This window comes from Lactuca serriola, chromosome 5 (assembly GCF_051521515.1).
Source record: "Lactuca serriola cultivar US96UC23 chromosome 5, Lser_US96UC23_V15, whole genome shotgun sequence".
NCBI classification, from domain to species: Eukaryota; Viridiplantae; Streptophyta; class Magnoliopsida; order Asterales; family Asteraceae; genus Lactuca; species Lactuca serriola.
Window position 1 is genome coordinate 236,627,971 of NC_136412.1, and position 13,468 is coordinate 236,641,438.

General features: G+C 30.0%; 1 protein-coding gene across 1 annotated transcript; it reads left to right on the plus strand.

The window, feature by feature from the left end:
* The first annotated feature begins 4,131 nt into the window (after positions 1–4,131).
* On the plus strand, positions 4,132–4,932 carry LOC145051495 (MLP-like protein 423). The gene is made up of 2 exons (XM_078999449.1): positions 4,132–4,421; positions 4,489–4,932. Exons 1-2 carry the CDS (start codon positions 4,235–4,237, stop codon positions 4,755–4,757), a joined length of 456 nt encoding a protein of 151 aa, XP_078855575.1. The 5' UTR covers positions 4,132–4,234; the 3' UTR covers positions 4,758–4,932.
* The last annotated feature ends 8,536 nt before the right edge of the window (positions 4,933–13,468 follow it).

A 13,468-nucleotide genomic window follows, 5' to 3' on the forward strand; every position in this document is an offset into this window, starting at 1 on the left:
AACTAACCTAGCCCTATATATATATATATATATATATATATATATATATATATATATATATATATATATATATATATATATATATATATATATATATATATATATATATATATATGACAAACTTTTCTTTCTTAATGATATAATAAATTATCACACAATATGTAGTTAGTTAGACTAAATTGTAAAAACTTATTTATGTGGTTTCTTATTTTATGTGACTAAGGTCTAAATATTTGAAATGTTGTAGATTTGGTCATTTTTAACAAATTTTGTTGTGATTTTGGTTTCTCTTCTGTTAACTTAAACAACTTCACTGTTAACTTTTTTAAAATGACTATTTTACCCTTAGAGACCATTTCTACAACCAAACTACAATGACCATTTCTACATATATTCTTTATATTTTTATTAAATTATTATATATTAATAAATGTTGTTTTTATTAGATTATTAATTTCTTTTAATTAATTTTTTTTAATTTATTTGTTATCGGATATTTAAATTGGATTATTATATAGAGAAATTGTTAGAAAAGTCCCAATATTTTCGGAAAATATTACACTTTAGTCCCAAAACTTATTTTTTGAACATAAAAGTCCCAATTATTTGATTTTACACGATAATATGTCATTTTCTGTTAAAAAAATGGTTAATGTCATAAAAACCATCAAATTCTCAGAGTTTTGTCGATTTTGCCCAAAGTTGAAATTTATGTCCGTTTTTACCCAAACATTTTCGAAATTTTTTTCAGTTTTACCCCTTTACCGGTGATAATAGGTTTTCCAGGTTACCATTATATTAAATTCGCAAAAAAAAAACCTTAAGTTTACCATTTTTTTTTGCGTTTTTACCTTTAAGTTTATAATTTTTTTTACACTTTTACCCTAAGTATATTTTTTTTTTCATAATATACATATTCATATGATTTTTCTGCTTGAACACGTATAATATGAGAAAAAAAATACATAGGGTAAAAGTGTAAAAAAAAATTATAAACTTAAGGGTAAAAACGTAAATAAAAACTGTAAACTTAAGGGTTTTTTACGAAGGTAATATAATGGTAACCTGTTATCACCGGTAAAAGGGTAAAACCGAACATTTTTTTTGGAAAATTTTAGGGTAAAAACGGACATAAAATTCAACTTTGGACAAAATCAACAAAACCCTGAAAGCTTGAAGGTTTTTATGACATTAGCCCAAGAAAAAATGACTTTTTTTTTGTTAATTTGAGCCAAAATAAAGTAATCGGGACTTTTATGTTCAAAAAATAAAATTTGGGAATAAAGTATATATTTTCTGAAAATATTTGGATTTTTCTGACAATTTTCCTATTATATATGAATAAATATTATTTTTAATATGTAATATTTATATATTAATAAATATTATTAAATTGGGTAATTAATTTATTTTAGTTAATTTAGTTTATTGGAGTAATTTTTTTATTGGATTATTATATATTAATAACTATTGTTGGATTAATTTTTTACATTATCAGATTATTAATTTTTTTAGTTAATTTTTTTCATTCCTTTTAGTTGGATTAATTCTTTTTATTGAAATATTATTTTTAATTTATTGTTTTTTATATAATATATATTATTTATTATATTATTTATTGTTTTTATTGTATAATATTAATTCTTTTTAATTTTATTAGTTCCACCACCAAGTTGTTGAAATACGCAAAAGCGCCGCCTTTCATCAATGAAAATCGTCGGGATCACCGCCAAACACCTTTATTAGAGGTCCGACGTAAACCTTACTAACTTTTTCCACCCAACATCACCGGTAGCCACATGCGATAATCTCTTAACAATCCGCTAGAATCCTCCATATCACACACAATGTGCAACAAACTCTTATAAACGTTAAAAGTGGTGGCGATGATTGGATGATGGTAGTCGTGTTATTGTAGGTGAAAACCACCATCCTTATAGTTCCATTGGAGGTCAGACAGAAACGCACAAACCTTTTCCAACCAATGATGCCGGTAGTCACATGCGATAACACCACTACCATCACCCTATCACCATCACCACCACTTTTAATGTTTATAGAAGTTTGTTATGCATTATGTAGGATATGGAAGATTCAATGAATTATGAAGATGTTGTCGCAGGTGGCTACCAATAACTTTGGGTGGAAAAAGTTAGTAGGGTTTACGCTGGACCTCCAATGAAGGTGTTTGACGATGATCCCGAAGATTTTCGTTGATGAGAGGCAGCGTTTTTGCGTATTCCAACAACATTGTGGTGGAATTAATAAAATTAAAAAGAATTAATATTATACGAACAAAAAATATAATAAATAATATTTATTATATAAATAAAATAATGAATTAAAAGTAATATTCCAATAAAAAAGAAAAAAATAGGAATTAAAAAAATTAACTAAAGGAAAATATTAATATGATAATGTAATATTTATTAGGATATAAACATTATAAATTAAATATAATATTTATTAATATATAATAATCCAATAAAAAGTATTATTCCAATAAACAAAACTAACTAAAATAAATTAATAATCAAATATAATAATATTTATTACTTTATATATAAGTATTATATATTAAAAATAATATTTATTCATATATAATAGTCCAACTAAAATATCCGATAACAAAGAAATTAAAAAAATTTAATTAAAAGAAATTAATAATCTAATAAAACAATATTTATTAATATATAAATAGTATATATTAAAAATAATATTTATTAATATATAATAATTCAATAAAAAAAAGATATGTGGAAATGGTCCTTGTAGTTTTGTTGCAGAAATAGTTTCTGAGGAAAAAATAATTATTTTAAAAAATAATTAACAGCTAAGCTGTTAAATTTAATGGAAGAAGGACAAAAACCATTAAAAAAACTTGTTGAAAATGCAAAATCTATAACTTTTTAAAGGTTTGGACCTTAGTCATGTAAACTAAAAAAACACAAGAACAATTGTTGCAGTTTTATCGGGTAGCTAGTTAGTAGAAACCACATGTTGATGGAGTTAGCTTAGAATGGTTACAACCATTGGGCAACTCATAATTGATGTGATTTCATTCCTATTCTAAAAGGTAATGATATTATGGCGTGTGAAACAAAACTAGCTGGAGACCAGTAGTTGGAAACTGGTAAAATATAAAAGTTAGGAGCTAGAAGCTAGAAGCTTGAAGATGGAAGTTGTAACTTTAATTTATATATAATAAACATGTAAAATTACGTAAAAAAAACTTATCTAAAATGCATCATTGATTTTTAAAGTGTAATTAAACAAATTTAGAAAATATAATATAGTTTTTTTCTGTTAAACCTACTTGAATTAGAATTTGGATTTGAACCTTTTTTTTTTATTTTTGCTTAAAAGTAGAAATTTATATTGTCGAACAAATTTTTTTCTTAAAACTAAGGGGTGTTTGACATTCATTTTAAAACAATTTTTGTACTTTTAACTTTTCCAAAAAGTTAAAAAAAAAAAAAAAAAAAAACAAAAGATATTTGGTAAAGCAAGAAAAGTTTTTTTAAAACAACTTTTTGCCATGAAAAAAATAAGTTTTTTTTAAAGTCATAAAAAGTTTTAAAAGTCAAGTAAAACATATTTTAAAGACATTATTTTAGAAAAAGTTCTTATATAAAAAGCTATATTTATAAAAAAACATTTAAATTAAAAAAGAAATCCAAAACACACCCTACAACTAATCTGATGTATAAAAACATGAGATTCGCTAAAAAGAAATCTTATTTTACCATATAAACAATCTAATTAAATTTTAAAATATTTTTATTAATTAAAATTACAGGGTTTTTTGAAAAAGTTAACTATAATTAGTTATTTATAGCTAGGTTTTTATAAAAGTATGTGTTTAAATGATGTCTTATTAGCATCGCTCAAAAACATATAGATAACTTTGCGTTGCTGTTGCCACCGTCTTTTAAGTTATTATTGCCTCTACTTGTTAACTATGAGAAACAAGAATAAATATGGGTATTTTGCCCCATAAATTGCAGCCACACTTAATGCAATACCAGCTACCCTTTATCCAACTTTAAACCAGCTACCCTTTATCCAACTTTAAACCTTGAACTTAACATTAATTTTAACCCCATTCATCACTATATAACCAAACTTTCAATGAACTTTTCACTCATCTTCCTATTTTAAGTTTTAACCTCCAATCTTATTTGACTTCTGACCTTTGACTTCGACTGCTAAAAAACTGCAATCTTCTTCTGCAATGGCAACCATAGGGAAGCTTGATGTTGAAGTGAAGGTGCAATCTAAAGCAGATAAATTCTTTAATAGCATTATGAACTCTGCGACCATCTTTCCTAAAGTTTGCTCTGGTCTCTACAAAAGTGTTGAAGTTCTTGAAGGCGATGGACAAAGCGTGGGATCTATCCGTGTGGTTCACTTTGCTGAAGGTATGAACAATATAATTTCCTTTTTGGTGTTCATATCTAACATATTCAATTACTACAAAATATATAGGGTCGCCAATGAAAACAGTGAAAGAGAGGATAGAAGAAGTTGATGAACCAAATATGAAAGTGGTATACAGTGTGATTGATGGAGATATGATGCAATCCTACAAGACTTTCAAGGCTATTATTGTGGTGATTCCTGAGGGAGAAGGAAGCCTTGTGAAATGGTTTTGCGAGTATGAGAAAGCAAATGATGAGGTTCCAGATCCTAGCATGATTACAGATCTTGTTGCTAAGAATTTCCAGGCGGTTGATGCTTATCTTCTTCAAGCATAAGATGCATGTATTTGATCAACTTATGTTTGCTATAATAAAATACATACAATAACATTCGTATTTACGTAATTTGAGTTTTAAAACATCTACTCCTAGACAACATCTTGTAAGAGAGATGCCCCTTCATTATGCAACTTTGACATACCTCCATTGTTAAGAACCACAGCTTGCAGCACTTTCTTATTCTTGCTTTTGCTCACATTATAGTGAAAACCCCAATAACTACATGATATTATCATAACAAATTGCACAAATCATATATTAGCCACGGGGGATCGATGTTGGTGTTGATCCAAACCAGGTCAAAGTCACATGTTTTACTCAGGGCATTTTAGTCTTTTTATTAGGAGTAGGACCGAGTAAATAGCCAGTTTTTAGTTGGTAAAAGTTGCACTCTTTTTAGGATAAGTAGTTGAGATTATGTTATTTAAGTTAGCTGTAATCGTTGTTTTTGGAGGTGAAAAACATAGAAAATTGTCCCATAAAGCTTCTTTCTTCTTCTGTTCTTATTCCCTGAAAATCACACAACAAAAGCATTGGAATATCCTGTTGTTTGTTGCTGCAGTGAAGTGAGTGCCAAGGCCTGATTTACTAAAAAGCACCTAACGACATACTTATGACAAAAAAAACCCTAATTTAGTGACAGAATACTGATGAAAACGACGGATTATAATGTCGTCGAAAAGTATTGACACATATTTAAAAAAAAAATATTTTTTATATTTTTTTACCTGTTGTTAGTATTCTGTAGGTAATTACCCAAATATTTCTTGTAACAAAGTTAAGATGTTTCGAATAATTAGAAAAGAAATTTTAAAAGGTAAGATATATTTTCATATATGTTGGCATTTTGTAACCTTTAAAAATTTACTTATAATCATAGCACATGAAAAAATATATAGGGCGTGTTTGGCACGGAGCTTTTGGAAGCGTTTGGGAGCTTTTAGCTTTTGATGAAACACTCTAGTTTAAACAAAAAGCTTCGTTTGGCAGTAAGAGCGTTTAGCTTTTAGTTTTAACAAAACGCTCCGATTCTAAAAGCTACTTCATGTAGCGTTTAACAAAACGCTCCTGAGCTTTTGAAATCAATTTCCATAATTACCCTTAAAAATATATTTATATATTTATTTATTTTTAATCAATTGTCCTTTTATGTAATTTTATATATTTCAAAATCTTCCAGCTACTTTTGCCAAACATACATACAACAAATAAAAGCTATATCTTCCCACTACCAGCTACCTGATATACGCTACCAGCTACCCGCTACCAGCTAACCGCTACTCGCTTCCAGCTAACAGCTACTTTTGCCAAACACACCCATAGGGGAAACATGACACATCTCATTCATTTATAGGGGTTGATGTGGACTTAGAATGATAAATATAAAGTGTTGGGAACATGGGTAGTAACTAGTAAATTGATAGGAAAATATCGATCTTTTGAAACTTTAATCCGTTAAAAATCGAAAAATGTCATAAAAAAGCAAAATGAAAAATATTTTGATATCTAAACATTTGTAGTGTCTTAGATCGGATGGAGCAGGTGCGAGAAGGAGGGGCAGGGCGTTTCCCGCCCCGATGAACACCACACCGGGGGTGCGGGAAGTGCTGCGCGGGGAGGAGGTGGGGGGAGGGTTTGTCGCGTTCTCGCTTCTAAGGATATTGGATAGATTTTTTTTTCTTTTTTTTTCAATGGTTATATCATTTAAAATGTAACTCTTTTACCCTCTACAACCTCTATAAATACCCATACTCATTTACCTTCAATCAAACCCCAACCTCTATTTTCTTTAAAAAAAAATGAATCCCGACAATCAAACCCCAACCTCCGATAGAAGAAAAAAAAACTCATGTTTCGAGTTTAAGCACCCCTACTCAAAACATTTTTGCTATTGATTCATCATTACACGAAGTTTATCGTCCCCAACTCAATGCTCCCATTCAATATCCACTAAAATTTCAATACCAAAATGTTAGACAATATTACCTGGTCCAAGTTCCAAATATTACTCCGCAAATGTTTTCAAACTTTGTTGTTTTTCCCGATTAACATTTGCCAAATCAACCCAATCCCAAACCCAAACCCAAAAACAGTTCCAACTTGTCGATGAGTTGAATGACTCGGAAGAAGAAGAGACGGTTCGCAAAACTCAACTCACACCACCCCCACAACGACGCAAAGGAAAACAACAAGTGGGCGAGGGTGTCGCATAACCGCGAAGACAAAGGTCGATACCATGGCTTCCATAAGAAGAGCTAGTTTTGGTAAAAGCCTGGGTCGACATTTATGCGGATTCGAAGACGGGAAATGCACAACCGGGAGATCATTTTTGGCTTCACATTTTAGAACGATTTCGGGAGGAGCTAGGAAAAGGTGGCAACCACCGTACGAAACTCCAAATGAATTCGAAGTTTCGAGAAATAGAAAGGGGGTTTAAAAAAATAAACGGGTTGTACAACAACCTAAAAACTCAACGAAGAAGCGGCCAAGGCGACGCAGAAATACTTCAAGAAGCTTTGCAAGTTTACCTTGAGGAAGTCGGAAAACCATTCAAGTGACACGATTGTTGGATATTATTGGTTAAAAGTCCTAGGTGGAAAAATATGAGCAAGAATTTATTTTTGAAGTATAACAATCAAAGCGAACGAAAACTGGCACTAGTGGTTACACAACTTCCTCCGATGTTCGGGTCGGTCTAAATTTAAATCAGGAGGACAAACTCGAGCTAGAAGAAATTGTCCGACTGATGGGTAGGGACAAAGCAAAGAGGAAGGGAAAAGGGACTTCTTCGGGTGCATCGGATTTCAACATGGAACTTATCGAAATGCGGAAAATAACAATGTTGTTTAGTAAATATAATCTTAATTTCGCTGAACGTTTTGCGTTCGACAAAGAAAAAAAAAGAAGCAAAGAAGAAGGAGTGCGCAGAGAGATTAGAAATAGAGGATATGAAGTTCTTGATGGAAAACACCGACCATCTCTTGGGACCGGCTCTCGAGCTCGTGATGAAGAAGAGATAAAAAATTAGGAAAAAACATAGGTTGTTGTTGATTTGTTTGATATTTTATTTGTGTTTTTTTTAATATTCTACTTTTTTAAATCTTAGGTTTATTGTAATTTTTATTTTAATTAATGAAATGCATTTTCTTTTTAATTAAAATTTATGATTATTATTAATTTAAAAATTATAAATCATAAAAATGAATTAATTTTAGTTAAAAAAATAAAAAAAACAAATAGTGAGGGAAGCTTCCCGCCCATTTCTTGGGTTTAGGTGAAGGAAAGAAAAGTAAAAGATAGGATGTTGTGGCTTACAAAAAATGTGGGAGTTTTCCACTCACACCCTCCGGTCTTATAAACATGTTAGGACCAGAAGTTAAAAAAAAACAAAAAAAAATAGATGTTAAGGTCAACACTGCTTACTATGCTCTAAACAAAATGTAAGTACCTATGCTTTAATCTAAATTTGTTTGATCCTTTCAAAAATAAGACTGAGAGAGGTAACTGAAATTATGACTTTTTTTATATAAATCTTATTTGTGTAAGGTATTTACTGACTAATATATATATATATATATATATATATATATATATATATATATATATATATATATATATATATATATATATATTTTTTTTTTTTTTTTGAGGAACAGTTTCGACAAAACTGGTCCTTTGTTTATGAATATGTGTTTTCTGATGGTTTGTTGCTGCGGATTTTTGTGTGGGACATTTTATGTCATTTTTTTATTTATTTATATGTTTTTAAATGTGTATTAGTTGATGTGGACTAAGTAGTTATTTGTGCTACTAGAGTTGTACGAGTTGGGCCAAAGAATGAGACTGATGTGTGTTGTATTGATTCTGTATCTTTTAAACTTTGATAATTGTATATCTTTGTAACTTTAAATTACATATATATTCTTTGTAAACTTTCATGTGAGACCATTATATTTTGTGAGACAAAGAGATGCAATCTTAGCCATTTATTTTGTATATATAAAAAAGCATTTTTAAAATGCAAAATAATTGAAAATTTTCGAATTTTTTTAAATATTATTCTCATCAATTTTTTTTATAAAAAATAAATAAATAAATAAAATTATTGTTTTTTTAAAATATATGTTAAATATTTTAGTAGAATATTAGATTATTTTACATATCTGACAAATCTACTAGAATACTCGAATATTTTAACATTCTAAAAATCACATTGGAATATTTATAGTGTAATATTCTATTAGAGTATTTCACATGTTTTTCAAAAAAAAAAATACAGTAGCTTTTTTTATTTTTAATTATTTTAGGTAAAGAAAATGGCAAAATATTAATTAGAAAAAGAATTTTTGGATTTTTTTCCTTCTATTTTTCATTTTAAAATTATTTTTAGATTGCGTCTCACGGTCTCACAAAATTAATATGGTCTCAAATGAGCCTAAACTTATATATATATATATATATATATATATATATATATATATATATATATCCAAATACTTAATTTAATCATATTAATATATTAAAAAAAATCAAAAACAGTATCTTTAAATTTATTTATTATTTTTAAAAATATAATTAACTTGTAATATTATATTACTATTCTTGACCTATATACTTTAAAAGAGAATAATCACAGGTCTCGTAAATTGTTTAGAAGAGAATAATTGTAGGTCTTAGGAGATGAACTATATTGTTTAACAATTTTAATATTCAATCAATGAGTTTTGCTATATGATCATGTAAAATATGAAACAACAAAGAATCGTATCATGGATACATATTGTGAATAAGGATATCGATTATGGGAGAGATTGCAAATATGTACTATAGTAATTTAGTTATAATTTAATTTCAAGATATTTTTTAATTTTTAAATATATTAATTATCATTCAATTAAGTATTTGGATATATATATGTAATTTTATAGGTTATATATATATATATATATATATATATATATATATATATATATATATATATATATATATATATAATTTAAAGTTTACGGAGATATAGATGAAAATTTTCTTTGATTTTAAGAGAATGACATGTTTCTAAAGGAAGTTTCATCCGAGGGACTAATATTGTTGAATGAGGATCTTGAAGGATAACGCCTTGTTTAATTGATACTTTGTGGATAAAAGCGTGAATCTACCGACCTGGATTTGGTCCAAGGACTACTATTGATCAGCTCCTTGAAATACCTGCACTTATATTCTCAAATACAGGACTACTATTGAGCGGTTCTCCTCTTTCCTGACTCATGGTACACCTATAGTAAAGGAAGAAAAAAATTTAAAAAAAAATAATAATAACAAAACAAGGGAACACAGAACCTTCCCATTCATCTCTAATCCAAGAAAATTAATATCAATCCTCTTTCTAGCCATTCCAAAGAGAAACATTCCATTACCTGTAATTTGTAATTTTGAATTAAAAATGAGTGTAAAAAAGAAAATTGTAGAACATCAACGAAATAGTCAATATCACTTACAATATCAACAAAGAAAGGTCGATCTAGATCAGCATAAATTGTGTGCCAATTTTTCACCTATAAGGGTATCCCTACAGTCAATAAAAGGTTATCAACAAATTAAAAAAGTTGACTAATTTTTTTTAAAAAAAAGATTTTTTAAAAAAGGACGAAAAAACAATCAGAGAAGGAGTAAACTAAGTACTTATGTGATTCTCCATCGTTTAAGAACAAACTCAACACCTTCTTTCAGTGTTGCTCTTCTTTCTTCTTTCTTGTTCCAAAGCTCAGCCAATGAATATCTGCCACTTCAATTGTACTCAATGAGCTCTTTTAGGGCTTTCACAACCGCATTGGATCCCTGAGATGACCTTCCCATAAAGATATAAACTTGATTGTATCCTCTTCACTTAAACAGCGTCGTTTAGCAGCATCCATCAAAGGGTTTGCATCAAGCTCACCAATTCTTGTCACGCTAATTGTAGAACAGTATCCACGAACATGATTATCTTCAAAACCCTGTTTGGTTTAAGAGGGGTAAAAAGGTAATTAGAAGATAAATATAGCAGCATCCATATGATTATATGAAACCTTCACTGTATTCTCTACTATAGGGCAATACGGACATTTATACACCTTTTCTGAAACCTTCATTTTGACATTTATACACCTTTTCAAGTGAACCCATATTTAGCTCAACTGTATCAAATCCCAGCTGCTTACATTCCTGTTATGGTATACAATACAATTTATTAGGGTAGAATTGGAAGTCAAGAAATTCATGAAATGTGATTTGACATTTTGTGAGTTGTGACAATAGCTAATTACCTGTATATACTCTTCTTCAAGAAGATGAACCTTTTTGAAGCAGATATTCGACCAAATCACCTGTACTAACATATATGTCATGTTCATGGGCTAATTTTGTTGATTCTTTAATGATAACTTAGGAATATCTTATTACTTCATGATACACTTTAGAAATTAAATAATAAATACCTCTGTTAAAGTTGCCAATGATGATTTCATTTTGTTGAATAACAAAAGCCATATCAGAATCAATCCAGCTTATAAGTTCTTGACTTCTTTTGCTCATTTCTTGTAAGAGAGTTTCCAAGCCCAATTGAGGATCTCTGGTTCTTTTAAAGGTTGATTCAGAAGGCAACCAGCCACAGACGCCTCCAAGGGCAGAATCGGAGAGCGGTCTTTACAGCGAAGCTATCTGAAGTAGAACACATAGGGTCGAAAATCGTTGATGGTCGACGCGGTGCCCCTCAGGGCTTCCTGGGGTTACGCATAGGATCGATTCCATATCAGCAGAAGTAGAACACATAGGATCGATTCCATGTATATATGAAATCAATGGGGTTACGCATATCGACAGAAGGAAGGGGTTAGGGTTCATATCTATTGAGTTTCATGGGGATGTCGATAGCTCTTGGCTGATTGTGTGGAGAGAAAACCTAAGAATGAAATTAGGAATGAATCGTAAGAAGGAAGTTTTATTCGGGAGGCGTGTGTATTATTTGGGTTAGGATGACGTGAGCAAAATGATTCTAAGGTGGAGACTAAAGGAGGAAAATGCAATCAAGGACCCTTGTTTCTTCATTGTAGAATTTAAGGTTTTTTTTAATAATATTTAGAGATGTATGGCAAAACTTAGACAGTAACTATCTCTTTATATTTCTTTCAAAAAGCAAATATCCAAAAGGAAATATATCTAAAAGGGAAGAATACTTCCAAAAAACAAATATCTAAAAAGGAAACAAATTCAGAAGAGCAGAATACGTATTCATCAATCCAGATGATAGTTATATTCATCAATCCCAGATAGTTTTACTATCATTTATATTTTAAGATCTTAAGACAAATAATGACACATAATGTAATGTATCTCATAGTAAAATATGCAATAGTAAAATATTATTATCAAACCGTAAAAAACCGCCCGCATTGCATTAAACCACACCGCACCACATAACGTGGTTTAGAACCTTCGCGGTGTGGTTTGTGGTTTTCGAAAATCTCAAACGGCACATGTGTCGCGATTCGCAGTTTTCACTCCAAACCGCACCATGCATATCCCTAGTAGAAACCATGTGTAGACAAAGGTAGATTAGAATGGTTATGGCCATCAGGCAACTCACAATTCGTGATTAACACTATTTGTTTCATGTTCTAAAAGGTGATAACATTGTGTGCGTGTTGAGCAAAACTAATAGGATGTCGTTAGTCGGGAGTCAGAAGCTAGTAACGGGTAACAAGTAGTTAGAAGCTAGAAGTTGTAGCTTTTATTTCTAGACAAAACTACAAAAATGGTCCCTGTGGTATGCATTTTTTCTTAGGTTTAGTCCAAACCTTGACTTTTTAGGCTTCATGGTCCTTTTGGCCTAGTTTGTATGCGGTTTTGTTCCCTCCAAAAATTAAAATGACTATTATAGCCTTTTATTTTTATTTTTACATTTTTAATATTTGTTTTAATAATTTAATAACTAAAAATATAAAAGAGGGCCCACATACTCTCTCTCTTTCTCTCTCTCTCTCTCTCTCTCTGTCTCTCTCTCGTCTTCTTCGCTGGAACAAAAACTCGATACAAATTTTCCAAAATGTATTCATCTTTTTCCTAACCAAATTTCCACAAAATCAATCAAATCCAGTGAAATTAACATTGACAGGACTATTTTGTACTTCTAACATATACCAAATTTTGTTCCTTCGTCAATTCGTTTCAAAACCCTTTATGTGATTGAAGAAGCAGTGAGACAAGAATGTCAACAAGAAGTACGATGGTGAAATGGCACATAACACCAGCATCACCTAGACCCAAAATCATTAACTTACCTAGAAGGCATAGTACTCAACGAAAAAAACCCATAGACGTCAATAAACAACCCATCTCGGCCACCACTGGTCAAAGGATGATACAAATGCATAATTACAAAGAGAAGCTGGAGAGTTTGTTGGAAAGAAGTGAGAGATGGTGGAAGCAGAGCCAGAGGTGGACATCCACTGTATATAGATACACCGATTGTACAAAATGTTACTTGTATAAGTCTTTTTTCCCAAATTATTAACAACATTGTTTAGATACATCGATCTTGTTTTGCCTTTGAATTTAAGTTCGATCCAATGTTTTATAGGGAAGAAAGAAGTTTTTTTGAAGGGAAGAACATGGAAGTGGTGTTGGAGGAAAAAACGTAAATCTTCAGATCTTGGTTCGTCTCTAGTAACGAT

Bases quoted from the DNA above. Each gene is read 5' to 3' on its own strand.
- LOC145051495 (XM_078999449.1), top strand. From the start codon at position 4,235: ATGGCAACCATAGGGAAGCTTGATGTTGAAGTGAAGGTGCAATCTAAA. The intron at 4,422-4,488 runs GTATGAACAATA...CAAAATATATAG, and splicing joins TGTGGTTCACTTTGCTGAAG to GGTCGCCAATGAAAACAGTG.